Source organism: Coturnix japonica, chromosome 22 (assembly GCF_054131305.1).
Source record: "Coturnix japonica strain WE chromosome 22, WE-NBRP24, whole genome shotgun sequence".
In the NCBI taxonomy this organism is placed as follows: domain Eukaryota; kingdom Metazoa; phylum Chordata; class Aves; order Galliformes; family Phasianidae; genus Coturnix; species Coturnix japonica.
The window spans coordinates 4,216,388-4,236,007 of NC_140684.1; the positions used below are offsets into that span (position 1 = coordinate 4,216,388).

A 19,620-nucleotide genomic window follows, 5' to 3' on the forward strand; every position below is an offset into this window, starting at 1 on the left:
ACAGTGCAATAAAATATTAAACCACACTGCTCTCAGGGTGTGAAATTCACAAGGAAAGCACTCATCTACCAGTATAGCACATAATTTTTTTATGCATTACTCCCAATAATCTGCTGCAGACTGTCGCTGCAGATTCCATTCTCTATCAGATGCAATCAGAAGGCCTATCTTCTCTATGTAAAAAGCAAGTGCCAGAGGGCACTTCATAATTGCAAGTCTCTTGCAATACTGATTTCCACGACCCAGAAGGTACCTCCCAAGCTTGTATTCATATTCTGCCTACACCTATTTATTGTGGCACTGCTCTGAGGAGAAGATACTACAGAAATGCTCAGTGAAGAACAACTGAGGGCATCTCATCCTCACTTCTCACAGAAAGCAGCAGTTGTTTGGACAGCTCTGTAACCAAAATGGCTCCTGTTGCTATTTTCCAACAGGATTACATGAAAACTTTGTTAGCCGGTTCCTTTTCCCTGCTCCTCAGGCAAAATTATTTGGCATATAGATTGAAAATGCTATCAAGGTTCGGACTTGGAAGACAATGAGACACTCATTCTGGAAAGCAAGATGTGCTGGAGAGTGGAGACCCATTTATTCAATAGCTCAAACTTTGTTGCTCCTTTAAACTAGTCCTGGGATTCTCACTCTTTCATGTAAGTCAGCTTCCACTGACTGAAGTCAAAACACCCCATTTCTTTCATATCACTTCACCCAAATTCCCACTCACCCAGAATATCCACCTGAGTAACTCTCTGCTTAAGACAGTCCGAGATTACAACACTACAGTTTGTAACAACTTTATTATAGACAATACTTCATAAAACTATCACACCTCCCAAATGAGTATCTTCACAGATACTCATATTCAGGTCAACCTTTGAAAAAGGCACGTTAAAAAAAGGGAACATTGTTCCATCTCTAAGGCAGAGCTCTAGCTGTAAAAGGGGTGACCACGCTAACATCCATGAGTACACTACATGATCTCCTCCCTGGAGTAATCTCTGACACTTATCTGACCCCATGATGAGCCAACTCAGTTCACAAAGCCAGAAGAAAACTAAGCAGAAAAGAGGAAAAAATATATATACATAAAACGAAAGAAGAAGCCCCTATCCAATGTTCTAGAGATCTGAATCACATGAAATTTAGAGCAGCAGGAAAAGGATCACAAGGAGAAAGAAGGTCCTTGGTCAGCAGTGAGCTGATCATGTCACACATGGATTATGAATTCAAACAACTCAAAAAGTTAAAAAATTCTAACTGACAACACTGTAATAAATCTTTACAATAAAACAGGCATGAGCTTTGAAAGCTTAGGAGTTATTTGACAGCACTTCAATTATTTGTTTTGAGTGTAATTCAGCACGACTCTGGTTTTCTTATTTTAGGGCAATATTTCTGCCGTAGCCTCCCAGATAATCTAAGAAATGAACCTGCCAAGGTGTGATCCGCGTGCTCCATGCCCAGGTTTAGTTTGGCAAAGCAACTTGACTGAACTGATGACATGAAGGAGGGGGGCCTGCACCAGAACTTGAGGGCAAAGATTGTATACCTGTTTATAGGAGAATCTTTACTTATCTTCTTGTATAAACATCAATGTTCCTTCTGCTGCAGTTCTTTCCTATTTAAGGCAATGCCACCTCTGCAGTCTTCAGTGAAGAGCTCTGGCATGCAATGGTTGAACCCTTCCATCACATGCAATGCCTTTCACATACCTCCGCGCTCAAGTCAGTGCGATAAAGTGAAACTGTAGACTTCAGAAATTGCATTAAGATTTAAGTAGCCACTGTAGCTCTCAGAAGACACCTCAGATAATGCACACCAAGCCTGAAAATTGGCCTTTTGGATGAATGCAAGGGCTCCAATATCAAGACAGTTTATATTACAGACATTTAAACTTTTAGATGATGAAAAAATGGAGAATAAAAATGAAAGAAAAGATACTGTATATGATTAATGGGAGCAACAAAAACCATAAAACATGAGGAAGTTGAGATAAAGATCAGAAGGAAAACTACTAGTACAGAGTGAGAGTAAAAAGCAACGAAAAACCAGTGGTCTACAAGAAAACTCCATCTACATTTATTAGGTACAAATGTTGAAATGTATTGTTCGAGTCATTAAAATTCAGCTTTTTTAGATCACTTATTTTCTGCCCCATCACACGGAAATGAGTCTGCTAAGACTTTCATCAGAGGAGGGCAACAGACACAGCTTTAGAATCTGGCATAAGTCTTTCAAATTAAACCCACACCAAAAGGGTCACTCTGGTGTCACAAGACCAACCCCAGCAGTCTGCAGTCTCTGAAACAAACCTTACTGACCTCCAGGGGGCACTGCACAGAGCCACTGTATGCAAGACAGGCGCACAGAGTTTAACTCCTCTCCCATCATTTTACTCTACCTCAGTTGTTAGGTATCTGCACATAATTTAAGTCAGCAAGGATGACAGAACTCTATTCCCTAAAGCCTTTCCTTGGTTTTAGGGTTTGTTACATACTGTAATAGCAGCATTGCAGCTGTTTGGCTCAAACAAATAAGGCTTCTGAAGTAAGAGAATGCCTTTCCCCTGAGAGTAGCAAGCAAATGCTTTGCAGAAAGTGAGTATCATTATTAATTTACAGTTATTTCATAACTTATCTCTGATATGCCAGCCTGCTTAAAGGCCTCCTTTCTTTTAATCCCAATGAATGTGATGCTGGATATTAACTATGATTATGACATCTAAAACTATAGACACATGGAAATCAGGGGGCTTGGACTAGATGATCTTCAGAGGTCCCTTCCAACACCTGCAATTCTGTGATATGAGAAACAGCATTTTACAGGTTCATTTTAAAGCTGCAGCACTCTGAATTACATTTTACAATACTAAAATGATGCAGCAAGTTAACACAATTTCAAACTACATATTTGTGCCATAAAACATGTTGGGTGCAAACAGATTCCCGTTTCCCACAAAGATTTACACACAGAAACACATCTCTTCCTCAAAACACTCCTACAGTTACCAAACAAAGACAAAAAGGAGAATGCTACTTGTGATAAAGAATATTTATCCCTGCAAACTATACCTAAATGCATCCAACAGATAAATGTAAGCTACCTTATAGAGCCCACCCGGTGGCATTAGGTAATTCCTCTGCTATCAGTGCAGCCGCACCTCAGAGCACCATCTGGGTGCAAATCACAGTTTTCCTCTTTAATTTCAAATTCGCCTTTTAACTGCACAAACCTAATGCTCTCCAATTTTTCCTCCACATACGTTACAAGCAAAAAAGGCATTGTGGAATGTTTATCTCTTATCTGGATATTGTCATTTTACTGTCTCAAACTTCTTAAAACAAGCTTTTTGCTGGGGAGGAAATCAGTCAGCATCAGACCTAGTGGGGAAACCCTGCACTTGCTCAATGTCTATGGCTCTTACTCAGTTCCAGATGTTCAGAACATTAATAATGCACTAACTCAAAACCTCTTTTTGAAACTTTAGAACGTGCAAATTGCATTAAAACCTCTTTGCCCTCATTAATGGTATTGTTACAATCCCAGTACTCTGGAAAATGTTTTTTGGCATTTGTTTAACTTTGTGATATTGCCATTTACTCATTTTAACAGCCAGTGCTCAAATCTTAATGCTTTTAATAGGCCTGGCCAAACAGACTACCATCTTTTGTGAATGTATTGAAGTAATTTATTAAAGAACTGCAAGTTGTCAGAAAGCAGCATTTTTTCCTTATTGATGATAGCAAAAATGGGTTTCTTATAATTTGTTTACAAAGCTGTATTTCAAAAAGTTCCAGAAATGGAACTTATTCAGCTTTAAGCCCAATTCATTTTCTGCCACAAAACTTCAAAAATTGTTTTCAACCAATCTCAAACAACTCTCAGTAAAGAAGAAAAAAAAAAGCAACAAAAAAACAGGTCTTGAACTAAGAAGAGGCAGACATTCAGAATTAATACTGAAACCATGTCCCCCATTCAGCCTGTCATATATGGGGGTGGCACATTTATGTCCAGCCTAGCAGACAGAATATCCCAGGATTTGGGCTTATGTCCAATGCAGAAACACTGCTGTGAAATGGCTGGAAAGTGTAATAGTCAGAGGTTAAACTGAGGTCCAAACTACCTACCTAAACCAAATCTGAAGAGTCTGCCTCTTGAAAACAGCCCAAGTTGGACCAATCGCTGTGCTCTGCTCAGGGAGTTAAGTGATGTTGTTGAGATGTGCTTACCTAAAGTCATGTGGCACTGCCAGAACAGAACATCAAAATGAAGGGAAAAAAACACTTGTCTGTAACAGCACCACTGCTTTGGCTGATACCTTAAATGTGAAAAGAGTCAAAGTGATAAAAGTAGGTGTTCCAGTTAAAACAGATTAGCTGGCTGCCTGCTCTGCCTGTCCTTGCTGAAGTCGAGGTGACCAGCTAAGACACTCAAGAAAACAGCACGCAATTGATAGAACTTCCATCAGGATCCATAGAAACTCCAAAAAGAAATTCAGCATTTATTTCTGCCAATGAAAAAGTGACTTTCAGAGTTTAAAACTCATTAAGGGTGGAATTCTTTCACGTAGCAGCGTAGCTGTAAACCCCAATCCACTGCCACCTGCATTTTAAAACACACAGCAATGCAAATGGTACAAGAATAATCTGTGTGACAGACATTTGGATATCAATACTTCATAGATAGTACAGCAAGTAATATTTAAATGGTAGCTTTAGGCCATTCGGCTCCTCTTAGAGGCTCTCAAAAGAGAGAATGAAGTAGTTAATGCTTCTATATTCTTAGGCTTGTATTTCTGGAACTCCCCATTTCCCCCCCTGCCCCCTCCTCAAATCTGTCTGAGGCAGCATAACACGAAATACACAGCGACACCATGCAGCTATCAATTAAAATTGGTGTTTGACTTCAGAAGTTAAAGTTTTGTAAAGGAAAGGAAATACAGAAGAATAATGGTTAATCTAAATCAATAGTGAACACTACTTACCTCTTAAAGGTGCAGAGAAAAAGTAGCAAAAAAATCTGATTCTCAATCTTAAGAATCAAATCATCCAAACCAACTACTTAAAAAATTCTACTTCTAAGTTATGAGTCAATAATTAGCAAATACAAATTAACAAACATCTTAAAAAAATAATAATAAAGAAAAAAAAACATTAACATTATTGTCCAGAGCTTATTTTGTAAAAGAGCTACTAAAGAAAGGTCAGTTAATTCATCATGATGGATTATCACTAAAATTTATAAGCATTAGCATTTTTCTCCTCGCTGGATACCTTGACTTTGATATGACACATATTGAATGAATCATCTAAGATGCAGGCACCAGGCAAGATATATCTTAATGCAGACAGGTCGGCGACATGAACCTTAATGGTCCTTATCTTAATCTTGTTTAAAAGCATCTTAGATTTCTGAGTAATCTTTTCACCTTCTGATATTCTCTTTTATAGAGTGTTTTTCCTGGAGTTGCTACTGATTTTCACATAAATGCATTTTTGTTGCACGGTATCAACAGGACGTTTTTTAGTAGCCCTGAAAAGTATCTTGGTTTGCTATTTAATAACTTTACTTTAAAAAAAAAGTCAACATGCTGGAACTTTGATAATTACAAAAAAAATAATGTTACTGGAGACTACTCGGTGTATTAAATATGGCATCACAGCTCTTTATAGCAGAAAACTACAAAATGTGCACTGTTTTCTGCTTGTGCATACATTTTTCTCCACTGTATTATTGATTTCAGATATTTGCTGTGTATATACAGTCAAATGCTTAATCAAGGTAAAGGCAAGTTTCTCTACTACTGTTTTTTGGAGTATTTGACTTAATCGATAGCTCCCATAGCATCATATTCTGGTGACATTTCTATAAGAAGCATCCTGTTCTCTCTTCTTACGATTTGGATGAAGTTCTGACATTTAGAAATTTATTTGCCTTCCATTTATTTGCACATAAAAACTTTCAAGTGCCTCAGCCTCTGTACTTGTTGAGTAGTACTTCTATTAAGCACTTCAGAAGTCTGAAACAAATCACTACATTTATGCTCAAGTTTCACAGGCTCTGACATGAATACACGGCTCATCACTTTCACCTGGAAATGCTGCATTACTTCCTCAACATTTACAAAGCCACCTGAAACTCTAGGTGAAATATAGAGAAATAAGCTTTACTTATAAAAGCCCCTTAAACTTCCAGAGCAGGAAGATTAAATGGTTTGATTTGTTCTGCTTCTGCTGCAAATTTATTTTATTTCTGATGTTGTAAAATGACATTGTCCTGTCTGAGAGGACAAGCAGTGAGAAAACACTACTAGGTCCATGCTCCCAACACAGTTCATCATGACACACCGTGCCACGCAGACTGGCTGCTCTGCCTCTGCTTCCTGTGGGCAGTGGTACATCTCCATTCCTTCTGTTCCAAATGATTCAGGCTAGGAGGCATAAAAGTACCATTCTCACAACTGAAAAGGAAATACACTCATCTTTTATTTAAGCCTGAGATGTGATTTCTGCCTCTTTTTTTTTCTTGTCCTTTTATTTACAAGGAAGTAGAAACTGAAATTCTGAAAGTAACCTAATTTTTGAAGATATCAGACTAACTCATAATCATTAATTCAGTGAGGTACATGACCAGGTGTATTAATCCCACCTCCATAGGCTTGAACGGTTTCTTTAAAAGGTGCAATCTCCCCATGAAAATCACTGAAAAGCAGTTTTGAAATGCAAAACCATATTCTGTGTGACGATGAAAGAAAAATATCTTCTTTTCCCTGTACTAATATACTTATGCTTACATTATTCTGTATTTTCAACAAATTAATCTCTTAGATTTAAAGGCAACCCAATCCAGAATAAAAGAAGAAGTGGAATGAAAAAGGGCATCCATAGAAAAATATTGGCAATGTGATTTTAAAATATCATCCTTCAATTGTCTACAATTTATATTTATCAATACTTTCGCTGGGTTCATGGAAGTATTCCCACAAAGAAAAAACACTCAACGTGTTTAGCTGGGTGACCTTTAGCGAAGCTTAAGGGCAGTGAGAGGGGGAAGGGTACCAGAGCTGTCCAGCAATCTCTTTCCTTCTTTACTAAATGTCATTACAAAGTCTCACCGTACCTTCAATTCAGACTACTATTCTCATAAAAACTTTCTAAAGCATTCGCCAGGTCTATATATAACAAGATCATCTATCGCATGTTGCTTAACATTAAATGCTAATTAGAACAGCAGTGATAGTGAGAACTGAAATATGCCCTCAAATTCCTTAAGAAAATGAACTGAATGCAAAATTTATTCTCAAATTGTTGCCTTTGTTGCTTTGGTGAGCTAAGTTCAACAAATTTACAGTCAGTAATCCACTTTTTACACTGACCGTACATTACCTGGTCTAATGTGGTCACCTAATGGTTACAGCCAGTAACTGCACTGATGACTGGAATCCTTTAAAGACACTCAAAGAAAAAAAAGAAGAAAAATCCTTGCTTTGCTAACCCCTGTTGGTTTTATCATTTGTCATTCAGTTAAACGATCAAACTAACAGGAAAGGTAGGAAAAAAAAATAATAGACAAGTCTTCTTTCATTTTAAAAAATATTCTATTGCAGGGAACCCTGGAAATGGACAAAATGGCCTGAAACCTTTATTTTTCCATTAGACTGAGGGTCTTTAGTTGTTGTTGTTGTACAACAGGGGCTTTAATGGTTTGAATTTGGTTGGTTGTTGAGTCTGGGTTTTGTTTGTTTAAATCTTGATAAGAATTTTTAGAATTTAAAATGAAAAAAAGCCAAATTCTTACAAATATTACCTGAAAAGCAGGCAGGAATAACAGATTAATATTGCAGGTTAATACTTCTGTTCCCTAGAGCTCAGTGAAAATAACCAGAACTAAAGGAGAAGAAAGCAGAACTTGTGTGATGTACAAATTAACCATGATTAGATATCTGTTGTTAGTGAAATTTGATATCACATAGTCTGAAATTGAGAAATTTGATTCTTTTCAGCTGATGACAGAGAGCAATTCCCATCGGATTCAGGAAAAAATATACCACAATCTTCAGTGCAGTGAAAGCAAATAAGAAACATGGAAAGCAATGAACTGGATAAACACTGCATTCAAATATACCAAGAATATACAGAGTTGTTCTTTTTACTTCAGTTTCAAAGCACTCAGGAAACAATTTAAGAAAAAAATCATAATTACTGAGATACAGACATTGCTGAAAACAAATATGAGCCTGCTGTTTCACAAAAACAAATCAGCACAGCAGCCAACATGAGCCTGAAGAAGTTGCAGTGCAATATAGTTATTTTACTGCAATATATTTATTCTATATGCATTCACATGTTAATGCACAGAACAAGAAAATTCATGGTATGTTTTGCAAATATAGCAGATGGTTCTTAAAGGCAAAATATGAAGAGAGATTTCCTTACCTTGTAGGATGGCAAGAAACACAAAATTCCTTGGCCAACTTTTTGACACACTGAAAGCAGAAGTGCTCCCACCTCATCTTGGAACTCAAAGGTCTCCGTATGCTGGAACGTGGCACACAGCTTCCGACCATTCGGGCCTGCTCCAATGGTGCCAACCCAAACCTTGTGTATTTCACATTTAAAAAGTTAGTACTAAAGTAAGTGACACAAAACGTGCTAAATTATGTTATGCTAAACAACAAAACATTAAAGACAGATTAAAATACAGAGACATCTCTCTAAGCAAATGAGTCCTGGCACTTAAAACTTCAGAAGAGCACAATAATTGAGACAAAACTGAATTATCAAATAGCACAGTGTTACATTTTCAAATGGAGGGGGTACATTTGAAGATTTACTTTACAATTGCTAATTCCAAGTACCAGCCTGGTCTGTACATTTTTTTCATACTCACAGAATGCATCTGTCAGTACCTTTATTTGCAAATTAGCTTTATTTCACAATGGCCAGCATTATGCCTCAAAGGAGGGAACAACTCTGTAAGAGTTTACCTGTGAGTTCCGGATAACATGATTTGCCTCCAGCTGAATAGAAAACTTCACACCAAGTTCAGAAGAAAATGAATCCATTGGAGAGAGTGTCCCAGATGTCAGAACAATTGTTCTGACATCATTTAGGTCTGAAAATGCCTAAGTTGGAGAGAGAAATGAAGGGATTCAGAAAACAGATGCAATCATCTACATGTATTTGCTATCATTCTGAATTAGTTCCTTCACACCCAGCTTACCACAGCAGGATTCAAGCACCAAAAATTAAGCATGTGGACTACAGTTTTATGCCGCAAATTCCTTTTGTGTTTGGTCTTTGTAAAGAAAGCACTGCTATCTGAAACGTCAGGTTGGTTTTCATTTGTCCAAGCATAAGTTTGTTGCAAAGCAACTCTGTAATCATCTGCAAACCTATGAAGAGGCAGAAATATTAAAAATACAGTTAAGCAAACTGTAAGCATTAAGCTCATAAAAGGCAAAGACAATACATTGCTAAAATCCCTTTATAATTTATGTATAAAAAGTAATGTTATATGCTGTATTATCTGAAAACAGAAAAGTTGTGGACTGTGCAGGCTGTAAAGCCTTCACTAGAAGAAGGTAACGATGGTCAGAGGGCTGGAGCACCTCTCCTAAGAGGAAAGGTTAAGGGAATTGGGCTTGTTTCACTTAGAAAAGAGAAGGCTCCAGGGAGAACCTCACTGCAGTCTTCCAGTACTTGAAGGGAGCATTTAAACAGGAGGGGGAATGCCTGTTTATGAGGGTGGACAGTGAGGGGGCAAGGGGGAATGGTTTTATACTAAGACAAGAGGTTTAGTTTAGAGATTAGGAGAAAGTTTTTCACCCAGAGGGTGGTGGCACACTGGAACAGGCTGCCCAAGGAGGCTGTGGATGCCCCATCCCTGGAGGCATTCAAGGCCAGGCTGGATGTGGTGGTGGTTGGTGGCCCTGCATACGGCAGGGGGTTGAAACCAGATGATTATTGTGGTTCTTTTCAACCCAGGCCATTCTATGATTCTATGATTCTAACTCAGCAAGAGGTACAAAATTTCAAGAGTTGCCAATTCTCCTTTTGGAAAAATAACGAAGCTTCACAGTAATTAATATTTTTAAATATAAGGTTTAAATCAGAAAGCATTAGTAACTGCTGGAATTAGTAGACAGAAGCCAATAATAAATGCTACGTAGAAAAACAAAACCCACACACATTTAGCTTGGCAGTGCAACAAGAAAATTCATCTCTAACCTTCAAACAAATTTCTTCAATATGTGAATTCATTCCTGAGTGAAGCCAATATAATTTGGTAGTATTTAAATTAGTTTTCAATGAATCCTTCCCACATAAGTAAATTTCCCAAAGCTTTTTGAAATGTTTGTTTTTCCTCAGAGTCCAGACACTACAATATAAGTGTTGCACAAATGAAACAGACCGTTTGGCAATGCAGCTGAATTGAACACCACCACCCCGCTCAGGCTACGTATTTACACTGACCTGCTGTTATCTTTAAAAAGATAGAAAAGAACCATGAATAACCCTTTCAGCACAATCTGAGTGGCAGAGCTCACTATAGGTATCTCGACAAGTTCCTCTTTACCAAACATGGATATTTTTTCTTCTTTTTCCAAGACAGCAGAAAGGTGTTTCTATGAGAGGCAAACAAATTCCATGTTAACATTCTGATTTATCTTCTCAAAAGCTAAGTTAGTACAGATACAAGACAACCAGCACACTGCTTTAAAAGTTCACCTACAACACCTATAAAGTATGACTGAAGATAGCATTGGAAAGGAAAAGTAACAGAGCTTTTAATGTATTTGGCTTACACAAAAAGAAGGGATAGGGTTGAAAATACTCTAAGTACATTTCAACAGTCAATAAAAATTGCAGACAGAACAGACAAAGCTATCAGTGACTAACTGGCTCAATTTAAGATAATTGTACATGATCAATTTTAACCTTTAAAACATGGATTTTCTGCAAGTTGCAGTAGCTCAAATGGATTACTCCTGGTTTTCATCACGTATAATTTTTAGACAGCTTTTCAAAATGGTAGTAAAGTAACAGATGCATCAACATTTAGTTTACGGGTATTTTAAGATACTTAATAACTCTGGTACTTACTTATATAACTTACAACATTACCTGTAAAATGGGAAAACTAATATTGGTTATTCCCATTTCATGAAAATGGTTGAGCATTTCTTTTCCACTCCAGACCTTGCAGGAGGTTTCATACCCTGTTTCTACCAGCTGACTAGAGCTTTCCCGTAGCCAGCTATAAAAGAAAGAAATCAGAACCAATTTTAGCACCAACTTTGAAATACAATCCAAGTACCAAACAAATTGAACCTTGAATTGCACCACTCTTCTATGATGACCATGATAAATACTTGACCACTTTTTCCTTGTGCCAGCTGTTCTCTCTTGAAATGAGCTGCTCTTGATGCAGCTCAATGACATGAGAGGAAAACTCATCCCTATGCATTTATATTTTATTGTTATGTATTACTTTTACAATAAGGAAAAGAGATTAAAATCTGTTCTTATGATACAAGATGTCAGGCTCATTTGGGAAAGATTTCTGCTGTGCTTTTAAAGCCACTCATTACTCTAACTGATACAAGTCGGTTTGTCATCCTCTCAATTATAAACCTCCCTAAAATAAATAAATCTTGAGGCATGAAATGACTCCTTTTGGTATCTATACAGATGTTTGTAACTCTGCTACAGCTTGAAAATTAAGTGAAATTATAACCACAGTGACAATACAATATAAGATAGGGATTTCTAAAACAGGACCTAAACATACACATCATCTCATTTGTGACAGAGCTAAGATTTCCACTACCTAAATATGTCTTTCATCATCTCTGCACTATTACAAAGCTCTCCCCCTCTGTCTAGAAAAGCAGGCAGGCTCCTTCTTTCTCAGGAAATGCCGAAGCTGTCTGTCTCATCAACCAGCAGGAGGCATCAGAAAGACAGCTGTCATTTCTACAACAGTTCAAAATATGTATCTGTAAAATCAGTTAATCATTATCAAATAAAGCAACAAGGCTTAGTAACTGTTTCAGCTCCAGATTTCCTGTCCTGTCACTGCAAATCATCTGCTCAACAGAACAATTAAAAAACCTTCCTTTTTGCCAGGTTACAAAAAAAACCTCCATAAATACCACCAGAACAATCACTTCTTCAGCCATAATTTGCTTTATCTTGTTAAGGAATGATGATCACTAACACAGGCAGAAGTTCACCACTGTAATACTGAGCCCTAATTCCTCAAATGTAACATCAAAAAGACCTGGAATTAAAATTAGGAAGAGGCCAGCATGACAGAAACGAATAAATGGATAAAACATTTCAGGAAGTGTAAAACTTCTGTTTCCCTGTTTTATACCTTAAATGCCATCACATACTTTCAAAATGGTTATGCTATCACTGCAAATACAAACACTTTCCTAATCCAATAAAAAAAAGCATCACTAAAAGGGGCAAATTCTAAAAAGAACAGCCATCCTATTAAATCTAACAGCAAAGCATTTACTTGAAATACCTGTTTGTTATTTCAAATAAGTATTTATTTTCAGAGAGAAGCCTAAGCATAAATAAAACCAGCTTCATTCTCAGATATCTACAGTACTGACGTGGAAACCAGCATACACAACATCTTTAGGAAAAGATGCGTTACAGACTGCCTTCAGTTCTAACATGTTTACCCCTTCCCTTCCTACCAGAAAATCCTACTGTTGACACAGAATGACCAATTGAATGGCTGATTGGTCCTCCACTGACCAACCAATTTGTCCTTTTAAACCTGCATCTCATCAGAAGAGTTTGCTAATTTCCCTCCATTGCTGTATCTTCAAATTCCTCAGAAAGGTCATTTTAGCACCTCAGTGGCACTAAGCCCATTGCTTAAGTGCTGTCTGGAATGAGGGCCCAGGACCTTTCCAAGTGAAATAAGATTTTTCTAATTATCCATGCATTTGGCAAAGCCACTTCACTTTATGCAACAGTACATTACCAATTACTGGCCATTTACACCCAGTCCTCGGCTTTCCAACCCCTTTTCTTATTGTTGGCAGTTGCCAAGACAATCAACCTTCATTTTTCTGATAAGGTTAAAAGGCTTGGGGCAACCAAGTCTCCAACCTCGCTATTCCCATCTTGTACTAAAATACAGCATTTGAAATATCTAAAGTAGGAGAACTAACTTCTGCAGAAGAGAAAACCAGAAGTTGTTTATTTGACACAAGCATTAACTCTCAGGACAGGGAATAGGAAAATGAGGGACTACTTGCTGCAGTGTGCTGCACAATGTATTCCTCCAGCTGCTAATGCAATACAACAATGATTTGACATTGACGTGCACTGCATCAGAGTTCAGGTCACTTCAAGGCCATGTCACTCAACTTTCCCATGTTCCCACTCCACACAGAACATACCCTCGTGCCCTCTTGTTTTCTTCTTTCCTTCTTCCCAAGCTTCTGCCCCTAGTCTACTGGTTTCTATTCCACTTCTATCAAGATCTCCAGCTTCTGTTGAGGTCCCCTCTTCCAATCATCTCTGCGCTTTCTGGATTTTATGTGCTTTTTTCCTCTTACTACCTTTTCCTTTACATGATCAATGATAAAAACAAAGCAGGGGAGAGAACATTTTCTACTTTTTCAGCTTCTTTCTGCCTTACTTTTCAACTCTAGCTCCCAAACCCACACTCTCAGTCATTTCTATTTCTCTGTTCACTGAACTCCATGACATCTGTGTTCCTCCAACAAGGCAGGTGCTAAGAGATTCAGCACATCCTTGGTTTCAATGTCAGTACAAAAGCAAATCATTAAAACCATTTTCTGCTGATATAACATGGAGAGAAAGAATGATCAGTAACAGTGTGTGGACAACTTGTGCCTGAGAGTAATCAGAAAAAAGGACAGGGTCTGCTTGTGCAAAGAGTTTGCTGACTGAATCCTCTAAAGACTCAGCAAGTATCTACTGCAAATTTGTACACAGTGCAGGTTTTCAGAGCTCTCACTCCACCGAAATTCGAGCCAAGTTTTGCAGGGAATACAAAGGGCATGATTGATAAATTCACTTTCAAATATGAAGAATCTACAACCAAATCATGAAGGGACTGAGATTCCTACTAAAGCAGATTATGAACATTTTAAGAAAAAACAAAAGGAGCCTAAATGCTATTATCTAAATACTAATTGACATAAAGCAATTAAAAAAATGGTCTTACTTTGTCAAAGAGTAGCACACAGCCCGTAGCTGCTCATGATCCTTTTGCCTGATGTTGTTATTGACCATGAAATCTAGCTCTTCTCGAGCAGCATTCAGTTGACTTTCTGTAACACTGTAGCTCACCGCCTCCCGAGCACTATCCTCAATATTATGGGCTTCATCCAGAATGACTACCTGGCCTTTCAAGTTAATTTCCATCTTAAAAAAAAAAAAACAACACAAAAACAATGGTTATCTGGAGTAAAATGTAGTAATGAGAAATAGCAACTAACAGGATTCTGTTCAAAACTGGTCTCCACGAGCCCAACAAGTGACTGATTAGCTAAGCCATGAACAAAGGAAACATTACTTGGAATACAGGAATATCTGATAGAAAGAAAAAAAAAAAAAAAGGATAAAAACATTTAATCCAGGAGTTATTTGTAGATTATATATGGATACAAATAGGATTTCAGTTGATCGTGACCACTGAACATTACAGTTTTGTTTTTTTTTAACTTCACTTATTGCAGTGACCCTATTACAAATATACTTACACTCTCCCGTATCTGTGGGTCTAGGAGATAATTATAAGGACAAAACACAATGTCGGCCCCCACCATGAGTTCTCTGGCTGCAAAGTATGGACAGGCACGAAGCTTCTTTCCCAGGCTCACTAGATCCTCAATGTCCCAAGCCTGGTACGTGTTATGTGCAGAATGCAGGGCAAAGTGTTCACTGAGTTTATGAACACCATGATAGTAAAGGCAGGACTTGCCCTAAAAGCAAATGAGTACAGAACATTACAGGTTGCAAAAATAACAAAAAAACAAGCAAGCAAGCATAAAATCCTCAGAGTAGTTACATACATTTGACTTTATTTCATAAAACATTTCTAACAGTTATGTTTTTGGTTTTTTTTTTGTTAAGGGCAACAATGAAAAGCACATCTTGAAGAGCTTAACATGGCCAGATCTATGGTTAATTCAATAAACAAAGGGTACTTTGCATTTGTGTATACAATGCAAGAAATTAAGTGCTTACAAAAGTAAAGACAGCTACTTTATTCCACACACTGTAGAGAACATTATCAAAGCCTACACATATAGGCCACCAAAATATAGTGTGGAGGTACCAGTCTTCAGTGTGTATCTTCATAATTTAAAGGAAAAAATTCTTTACAGAACTGTTGAAATTATAACTATGCTCACAAATAAGATGAGCAATAAAGATTATTTCTTAGTGTATGTTTTTCAACATAGAAAATGTTGATACACACTGTCAGTCAATTAAAATGCAATTTTACCTTAACCAACATAGCATGAAGTAATAAAAACCCAAAACTTAACTACCTTTCACTCGAATACGTTTATAGTCATATGCCCAAAATTACTCACATTCTTTCCTTCCAGTAATTCTACACACAGTTCATTCCTGTTACCACTACTACTGGACACCACTGGATGAATACAGGTATAATCCCGGCTAGAGAGAATTGTCATAGAGACACCAGAATACGCTGTTCTCTTCAGCTCCCTGGTAATCTGAGCAATTTGTTTGTGTGTTCGTGTTCCAAAAAATATTTTGGGAATGAATGTTTGATCTCCATTTGCTTTCTTCTTTGTGTTACCAGCATCTTTACGAGTTTCTTTTCCAGAGGAACAGGAACACTCCGTGCAAGGGCTGAAAAGCTGTAACCCAAACCAAGAAAAATTAGCAAAATCCCACTGCAAGATGAACAAGCCAAATCATTTACGGTCTATTTAGAAACTGCCCTGTGGGATAGTTCAAGATATCCCGTTAAATCATCACACTGGCCTATCAACGTTAAGAAATGTTACAGAACACATCACTTCCTCTCATGACTGACAATTCTCATGACTGACTTTCTGCTATCACCATGTTCAAGTACATCAGAACCCGATCACAGAGAAAACTGCTGCTCCCACAGAGTATGCACACAGGTGAGACACAGGAACAGCATAAAGGAACTTCTGACATTTAAACTTGGGCAGAAGGATACTACTGTCACAAAACAAGAAACATCCAGCAACTTAATGGAAGAAAACTTTGGGACTTGACACCAAAATGGAAATACTGAGAGCAGTTTTCCTTAAAACATGCAAAAGAAATCCAGACAGTTTAATGAAATCTGCAGAAAAAATACCAGACTACCTCACATAGACTCAATTAGGAACAAATTTGATGTGCTACTATGGGAAAGGCCTAATAGCAACTATGAAAAAGACAAAATGAATAATTCTAAGCAAAACCCACAAAGTATTGTTAAAGCATTTTTTCCTTCTTGAGAAGCACCATCTTTATAATGTCTGTCATAATACAAGATACTGGACCAACTGTCTCCAAACTGTAATAATTAACATCAAAAGAAGCACGGAAAACAAGAAACTCATGAGTAACAGTGTCTACGTACAGCTCCCATAAAAATAACCAATTCCTCTAGTGCACAAGGATTTGCATTTGGTTTTCAGCTTGACAGTTCAAGTACCAACATGAAGCTGCCAGCTCCAATATTCCTCCCTCCCTTTTTAATTGTAATCAGTAAGATTATCCATTACAAACAAATGCTAGTCATGCTGTGTGTTACACCACAACTGCGGATCAAGCTGTCTTTTAGCCTCCGCTCCGAGGCAAAGCAAGTTCACATTACCCTCAGCCCCACTCAGCCTTGTCCACCATTAAATATTACAATACATGATAGGATGCATGTAAATGTAACCCTTCTGGGGCTGTCACTCACTGGGATAAAAGGTTCACTGATGTGCCAAATAAACAGGCCTTCAAAGCAGATACAGTTACACCCATGCTGGAATTGTTACATTCCCCTCTCAGGTTGCCACTAGCAGCAGATTTCATTACCCTGTGCTGCCACATTAAATAGCCAGTTCCAAATATCCTGCCTTCGATATTGAATAATTACTTATTCACCGAAAGGATAAAAAGAAGAGTTATGAATGGGGCTCTTGTCAACAGCAAGGCAGGAAACAGCTGACATGTGGTGTATGTTACATATGTGGCAATGCTCAACTCTGTTTGTACTCACACAGAGAGCTGCAAATTGCACCTTGATATTTCTATTTTGCTCTTTGAAGCAGAGAACAGCACATGGACATGCTGACAATTAATGCTTCAGAAGCAGTTTGCCTACTCCATGAACGCACTTGGCTTTTCAATTCAATTCCAGTTGATTTGCAGAATTCAAAGATGATACAGCTATCGCTAATACTTGGTGCCAATGCTAAACTCCATATTTAGTTTATGAAATAAAAGTAACAGAAAAATAATACGGCAAATCCAGCAGCCATTTTGTAACAGTTGCTCTAACAATGGGAACATGCAGCTCAGAAATATATAGAAATACACGTGCACACAAGGAGAAATACATGTGGGAGTGTATAAATCATTAAGAAAATAGAAAACTATTTCACCGTGGCCACCAGCTTTAAAACTAACGCTGTCTTCAGCTGTTTGAATCTGGGATAGATTTTTAGAGAGAGAAAAAGCATAAAATCCTCTGCACTTCTTCATCAGTAACATCCACTGGCAGACGTTTGAGATCAGATACCGACTATACGGACCTGGGGCAATCCAGCTTGTTTTCCCTTCTGTCAGCAGGCAGATAAAGCTGCCTATCACATCAATATTTATACAGCAAAAACGTCGAAGTCAGATTAATAAAAGAATAATCAAGTCCGCCAACCTGTCCTACGTGTAAAAAGGAGCTAAACAAACACCAAGGCTGTGATCTGTGTAACACAAAGAGATAAGAGGAGTTCTTCATATCTGCATCTACATTTCCCAGTTACAAAGGCATCTAGATGATAAAACAGCGAACACTGCTTGTGTGAAATATCACACAAGCGCAGTCTAGTAAGATATCAGCAGCAACATTAAAGAGCTTTTCAACTCTTCCTTTATGAGCCTCAGAAAGCACAGCACCCTGAGGCTGCTGCAGCCCCTTGATTAAGGCACACAAAGCAGCTGTTTATCCTCTGCAGTAACCAGCAGGTGAACCCAGTTCAATATTTATCACAGGCTTTCACAGATCACTGCTAACCAAGCAAACGTTTTAATTAAGCTGGAACTTGCTTCAAAGAGCTCATTCAAAACGTCAGTCAGCAGGTAAGGGATCAGATACGGTGTCAGGTGAGAGCGTGTAACACAAATCCACAACTTTCTTCATCCCATTGCGGTAAATTAGTCTATTCTGGAGTCCAGACCCTGATTGTAACAGGCTGCCAGTCTCCTGGAATGTGTAACAGAAGTCACTCAAACTCCATTGTGAAGGTTGTAAGCAATATGTTCGACTGCAATAGGCTAGCACATTAAGACAGATTCTTTTCACAGCTGTTTCTTGATACCCCAAGTGTTTGTTACACTACTCTCCATTTACTGTTTACTTTTCTTTTTTTTTTTAAACCAAGTATAAATGGGGATTCCTTATCCCAGCTGCCCCAGTTTCTCAGACCATATGTTTTCATAGAAGAAATAAAGAGAGCAGCGTAAGGGTATGATTTCTCAGATGAAGCTCCTGGAGGATTGCCCCCCTCAGCTGGGCACACAGCAGTGGGCACCTGGCTGTGGGTTCTGCAGGTGCACAGCAGCCCACCCTGCCTCTGCTTGGCTACGAAACCAAAACCTGACATGGAGACAAGGAATCTGGTTTTGCTCCGCTCCTTTGCCATTTAGCAACAGTGTTCAATCAATGTGCACGCTTGTACCCAAAGCAAATCCAACAGTCAAATAAGAGAAGCCTTTTTATTTGAAAATCAACAGCACACTCTGCTGGCCTTTTTATTTCAGAGTGCCAATTGAAGATCAGGGGCACAAAGCTTTTCATATCCTGCTCAAAAATCCGTGGAGCTTTCCAGAACTCATGAAAATCATATCAAAAGACCCATAGAACAGCTTCCACTCATGATAAGACTCAGCTCCCACTCTCTCAAAGTGAGACCAAAGCTTTTGGCTTCTTCTGCATTTACAAAAGCAGAGCACATTGGAAAGCAGCTCGTGAAGTGAAAACAAATGGTAAGTAAAACAAAGGCTACCTGGAGTCACACAAAGGATGTGTGTGTCAAAATCACACAAGTCAAAATCACTTTAGAAAGCTGCCCTCAAAGTAATAATCACGGTGTAAGAGCTGTTACTACATTACTTACCGTTTGGGGAGACGTGTTTCTCACACTTTTTTCACAGTGAACAATCAGCTCCCCGTTTTTTCTCTGATTATAAACTTCTAAAGCATCAACCAGCTGCACCTCTTTTGAAAAGCAGTGACGTTTTCTAACCTGTTGGGGTGAAAAAGAGGCGTCGTGATGAAAGCTATTACAGAAATACTGCTATCCCCACTGTAGGCTTGTGAGAACTACATTTGCAAGGATACAGTACGTAG

At 38.1% G+C, this 19,620-nt stretch overlaps 1 protein-coding gene across 7 annotated transcripts in view; it reads right to left on the bottom strand.

The window, feature by feature from the left end:
* Positions 1 to 19,620, bottom strand: part of BRIP1 (BRCA1 interacting DNA helicase 1) — a 95,623-nt gene that overhangs the window by 72,835 nt on the left and 3,168 nt on the right. For all 7 annotated transcript variants that reach the window (XR_014936443.1, XR_014936444.1, XM_015880606.3 and 4 more), the window contains exons 6-14: positions 19,388 to 19,516; positions 15,605 to 15,898; positions 14,765 to 14,986; positions 14,227 to 14,426; positions 11,130 to 11,262; positions 10,479 to 10,630; positions 9,226 to 9,397; positions 8,990 to 9,127; positions 8,439 to 8,600 (exon numbers count right to left, since the gene is read on the bottom strand). Coding sequence is in view for 5 of the 7 variants with exons in the window: in XM_015880606.3 (XP_015736092.2) it covers positions 8,439 to 8,600; positions 8,990 to 9,127; positions 9,226 to 9,397; positions 10,479 to 10,630; positions 11,130 to 11,262; positions 14,227 to 14,426; positions 14,765 to 14,986; positions 15,605 to 15,898; positions 19,388 to 19,516 (1,602 nt within the window). In the remaining 2 variants the exon portion in view is untranslated. The remainder of the gene's footprint in view (positions 1 to 8,438; positions 8,601 to 8,989; positions 9,128 to 9,225; positions 9,398 to 10,478; positions 10,631 to 11,129; positions 11,263 to 14,226; positions 14,427 to 14,764; positions 14,987 to 15,604; positions 15,899 to 19,387; positions 19,517 to 19,620) is intronic.